Source organism: Emiliania huxleyi (assembly GCF_000372725.1).
Source record: "Emiliania huxleyi CCMP1516 unplaced genomic scaffold EMIHUscaffold_419, whole genome shotgun sequence".
Taxonomy (NCBI): Eukaryota; Haptophyta; order Isochrysidales; family Noelaerhabdaceae; genus Emiliania; species Emiliania huxleyi.
Genome location: NW_005198837.1, coordinates 49941 through 55291, shown reverse-complemented (window position 1 = coordinate 55291; position 5351 = coordinate 49941). Strand labels below are relative to the sequence as shown.

The 5351-nt window shown below is 63.4% G+C and overlaps 1 protein-coding gene across 1 annotated transcript; it reads right to left on the bottom strand.

Annotated features, from left to right (window-relative positions):
* Positions 1-2164: 2164 nt before the first annotated feature.
* On the bottom strand, positions 2165-2959 carry EMIHUDRAFT_244394 (hypothetical protein; the record flags this gene model as incomplete). Its single annotated transcript, XM_005769513.1, has 1 exon — positions 2165-2959. One exon carries the CDS (start codon positions 2957-2959, stop codon positions 2165-2167), a length of 795 nt encoding a protein of 264 aa, XP_005769570.1.
* Positions 2960-5351: the final 2392 nt, after the last annotated feature.

Sequence of the window (5351 nt, the reverse complement as noted above, 5' to 3'; positions counted from 1 at the left end):
CGAGGCGGAGAGGGGGGTGCGCGCAGGCGCGCCCTCCTCCACTTGCACGGGGCTGAGCACCGGTTCGGGAGATAGCGCCCCCACCGGCCGCGCCGCCAGTGGGATGGGGATGGGGCGCGAGGCTCCCTCGGGAGGCGGCGGCCTTTCAAGGACAGGGCTCGAGTCCTCCGTTTTCGGCAGTGACAGCCGTGCCGGCACTGCCGGCAAAGTTTGCACGGGCGCGGTCGGGCTCTCCTCGGGCCGAAGGGTGGGCTCTCCTGCGGCATCCTCCAAGCCCAGCGCAGGAGGCGCGCGCACGCGCAGCCCCAGCCGCACCGAGCCGCCCGGTCTCACGGCGAGGCGCGCACCAACAGAAACGTGGGCACCGTCGTCACAGTCCTCCTTGTGCGAAGATCTGGGTGTGCTCGCTGTGGCGTACCCGCGAGGGTCGAGGCGCCGCTCCTTCTTTTTCGACTTCTTGGAGGGCATCGGAGCGCCGCGGCGTTGCCCCTACCGGCCTTCTCTGCTGAGGTTCTGTGAATCTCAATAACAAGGCTGTGAACGGCCCGCGGGTAGTCTCCCCCCATTCCCAGGGCCTCCAGGGCTCGCACCTCAACCTCTCACAGACCAGCGCACAGCGCCATAGGACTATTTCCTTCTCAATAACAAGGCTGTGAATTCCCAGGGCCTCCAGGGCTCGCACCTCAACCTCTCACAGACCAGAGAGAGAGATTTTTAGAAGCCAACAAGAAATGTGTCTTCTCTTCTTCAGACCAGCGCACAGCGCCATACTCGAGTAGGACGTATTTTCTTCTCAATAACAAGGCTGTGAACAGGTTGCGCGCGCGATAAGGTTTTTGCTTGCCTTCCCTGGGACCCCGTGTTGCATGTCTGACTGTCACTGTGCGATTTCGGGCCCGGGGTTGTGCGTTTATGTGAACAGGTTGGAGCAGCAGCTCCTGAGCACGGCGCCGCAGGCGCCTGTTGATAGGTCCAGGTGATAGCCCTGGATGGGCAATGCATACGCCTAGTTGGGCCTCAGATCGCCCGACCGCGTCCCGGTGCTCTGCGTTTGGATTTGTGACGCCGCCGCACCGCGCCGCGGCCGGGGGCCCTCCGGAGGCCGAGGATGGCCGTGGCGGACCAGAACGAGCTCTGGGAGGTGAAGTGTCAGTGAGTATATTGTAGCGTAGAGATAGACCATGTGCACAATATCTCTCACTCCTAGTCTCACTCTAGCTAAGCCAGGGGAGGTGCCGAGACTGTACAGCAGCTTGATGGTGTTTCGCCGGCGTGCTTCCCGGAGCGGTGCCGCACGGCCGGTCCGTGGGAGGAAACTCAGATCAACGCCGACGCCGCTCTGGTTCGACTTTTTACTTCAAACAAAGACAGTCGCACGCGCCGCAGTGTGCGGTGCGTGCGACTGTCAGGAGCGGATCCGTCAGTTAGTCGTGTTCACGCCGGGATCGTGATCTGACTAACTTGCACACACTTTAGGCCGCGACAGTAGGTTTGTTGTGGCAAAGCTGCTGCTGCTGCTGCTGCTGCTGCTGCTGCTGCTGCTGCTGCTGCTGCTGCTGCTGACTTGAAAGCAAAATCGAGCATCTTAGATCGTAGAAAAAGAAAAAAATCCAAAAGAGGAGAGGAAGGCGGGAAAATCCGGCCTGGCAATAGGATCTAGGTTCGCCGCGCGCTCGAGCTCGCGCTCGGCGATCGTTTGTGTGCATGCACATGCACATGTGCACGCACAGGTCATGTGCATGCACATGTTTGTTGTACCCGCATGCGCATGTCAAGGCATATGCCATGTGCCTGATCAAGTGTGTATTATTTCAATTCGAAGCGCAAAGTGGGTAAGAGCGATATCGACCTGGCCGCGGTTGAAGGGCAGCGGGATGATAGCCAAGCGGCGGCCTCGCGCGCCATCCAAGCTCATGAAAAAGCAGATGTGAAGCGCGTTGCGCAGAGTTCAGGGATGGACACGACATATATGGCTGTCGCTCAGACGAGGCGGTGTGCAGGGGAGATTTAATCGCAGGTGACAAGTCTCTCGGCGGTGTGAGCTGTGTCCCTCTAGTGTGAAGTGTCGTGGTGGCGGCAGCGGGTTTTTTATTCTTGGCTTTGAGACTCTAGTCTAACATGTGTATGCGCGTTCAAACATGCCACGGGCGGCCCACGCTCGTGGCTACCGGCCCTGCGCGGTCCGGTCGAGCCGTTGCAAGAAGTGGATCGATTCCGAGACGATCAGCCGGTTCATCAGCCAGGACGGGATCACCCCGCCGGCGTCGCACTGCTGCGTAAAGGTGAACCTCGTCTGGCGCGGGCAGCCCGGCACCGGCTGCACGAGGAACATCCCGCGCAGTATCTTGGCGCGCACGACGCCGCGCAGCGGTGGCGCGGCGGGGTGGGTCGTGGCTTCCTGGAAAAAGACGGTGCCGCCGCAGCCCCACGCGCCCCCGCCGACGTCGCGCCGCGAGATGAGCGAGACCGTGTCGCGCGGCCGCACCCCGGGGCAAGCGGCCCTCACCTTGGCGTACGCCGCCTTCGTGCGCGAGTCGTACCGCTCGAGGTCCCACCCCGAGTCGTACAGCGGATTGTAGCGGCGGATGAGTGCCGCGTCCGAGGTCTCGAAGAGGCCGATCACGGCCTCCGGCGGAGCGCCAAACACGCCCTGCCCCCGCACGTACACGTGCCGGCTGCCCCTCAGGTTGCGACGGCTCACCTGAAAGCCATCGCGGCTGACGACCGGCGCCCACCCCTCCTCCTCAGTCGCCTCGCCGACAAAGCGCTCAATGTCTGCAGGCCCGCGCGGTGGCGGCCGCGTCGAGCCGGTCGCGGGCCAGGAGCCATCGCGCGGCCGTGGCAGCCGGTCGAGCAGCGAGCGCACACAGTCGAGTGGCCGCTGTAGCGGAGCGGGGACCGTGACCGCACGCGCCGCTGAGGCGGGGCCGGCGAAGAAGAGGAGGAGGATCACGCGCATATGTGTGTGTGTCGACGGGTGCGGAGAGCGGGTACGGCAGTCGTGTCCGACGTCGTGTGCAAGGCCGGGAAAAGCGGTGAGGGTCTGTCTGAGTTTGTGGTCGGGGAGCTTGGCGCCGGGGTCGTGTTTTCGTGTGAATGCGTGTCGCGCACTCATTCATGACCGGTCTCAATGCCCCACCCCCCTGCGCGCGGGCCTTCTAAGCCCGCGGGTAGTCCCCCCCCATCCCCAGGGCCTCCAGGGCTCGCACCTCAACCTCTCACAGGCCAGCGCACAGCGCCATAGGAGGTATTTTCTTCTCAATAACAAGGCTGTGAATGTGGCGACGCGTCAAACATCTTGTTGGAGAGTGCTCATGTTTGGTTTGTCGCACTTCGTCATCAACTTGTATCCGACTTGGTGGCTGTGGTGATGTAGCGATGGTGTGGGTGTCTAGTGACCTATACAGCTCCTCCGTGTTCCGTCTGTCTCCTGACATGGTTGGTACCGACCGGTGAGTGCACGGAGTGAGCAGTGCGGCACTGAGGCCGACATGAGAGCTGGTGCGGCACACAAGCGAGATGTGTTGCCGCACAGCATTTCCGGCTTACGCTCGATACGTTGGCTGGCACCATGGGCATATGCGCGAGCCGTGGTGATTGGCTGGGCACAGAGGCTCGGCGCACGGTGGCACAGCGGCCACCAACTGCTCGGCACGGAGGCTGAGCAGAATGAGTACAACCGCAACATCAACTTGGGTGCTTGCGGATCTTCTGCGACAGAGCGCATCTCCGCCAGCACTGCGGCTGTGTGGACACGAGTATCCCCTCTTGCTTCTCCTTACCGGCCCGTTCTCCTCGCCTACGGACCACCATCGCAGCTGCTGCCTCCGCTACCAGCTCTCGGGCTGCTGCAACGGCAGTTACCGCAAAGATCTCGCACCGAAGGTGGACCCTGCCTTTCGCCGCCGCTACTTCCGACGTCGCCGCTCGACACGACCGGAGCTGTACGCGATGAACACGCGACGATCGACACGCCCTCTCTGCCTTGTGTGGCGATTATCACGTCGTGGGGGAGTGTTGGGCATCTGTTCGACGTGGCAATGCCACTCTACCTCATTGTGCTGTCTCTTCCTCGTCTCGCCTCCTCGCGTCCGGCCGTGCCCCGCGGGGGCGCGGACGGCACCAGAAGGGGGTTGATACGTTCTCTAGAGACGACGTAGTCGTGGACGGCCGCAATCACAGTGGACGGACACGACAAGACGAGTGTGAAAGCACGGAGGCAACAAAACACACTAGGGTTCGGGAGAAGGCTAGGGTTAGGGAGAGAGTGCCTGACGGGCTTCGGCCCGACGCCTCGCGCTAGCCCGTCCCGCTGTCCAACGCCTCTGGCAAGAAGTCCAATGCGCCTCTACGAGCGTCTCTGCCGTCTGGACGTCTGAGACTGAGCCTGCCATCTCCGACGTCGGCGGCCCGTGGCGCAACATCAACGTTCGGGGCATTGAAGATCGTCCTCACGTCCCTGATGCGCTCATCCGCGTCAACGCGGCGAGGCCTCCCAACGGCCCAATCGCCGCGCCGCAAGGGGGCGCCCCCGCTGCCGCTCCCGCGCCCGCAGCGCCTGCCGCGCCCGCTCAAGCCGCCGCCCCGCGACGCTCAGCCCGGATTGCAGCTCGCGGCGCGCCATGACCGAGCTCCACAACGAGCTCCTGTTCATTATCTCCCCTATTCTCTCTCTCCGCCCACTCGGGGCCGCGCTTTGACCCCTTCATCTTAGCGCGCAAGTCTTGCCAACAAGCAAGACCATCCTTCGCGAAGACGCAAGGTTGGACGCTTAGCCAGCCGCGCGAGACGCCGGCGGGTAACCGGCATACCTACGCTCAGACACATTCACACTCAGTCTGCTGTTGTACAGGCTCGCTGTTGTTGTCTGCCGCATCCTCATTCATGAAGACTGCGGAGACAATGGGGGAGTGTTGGAGAGTGTGAACTCAAACCTACTTCCTGACCGTACTCCGTAGCCTGACCGTCCTTGTGTAACCGTCTCACGCACGGCTCGCAAAATTCGAACGAGTACTGCCGCCCGGCCGCCTCAAGGCCGCTGCCGGGCGGCAGTACTCGCCTCGCAAGGCGCGCACCGGCTGCTCTGGCTGCTGCGCCGGCGGCCGCTGCGCTGGCCGCTGCTGCGCTGGCCGGCGAGCGGTACGACCGCCGGTGGCCGCTGCACCCGCGCCTTCCCTCGCGGGCGCCGTCGCGCCGCGCGCGCCCAACTCTGCTGGCACACGGCACGCGTCGTCACTCAGCCGCGGAGAACAGGCGGTGCAGCGCGCGAAGCGCGCGCGATCTCGTACTTTCAAGGCTGGATCCGGCCATTCCAAGGGTATACCTTTGAGAATCCCCAGCGTCCCACCCTG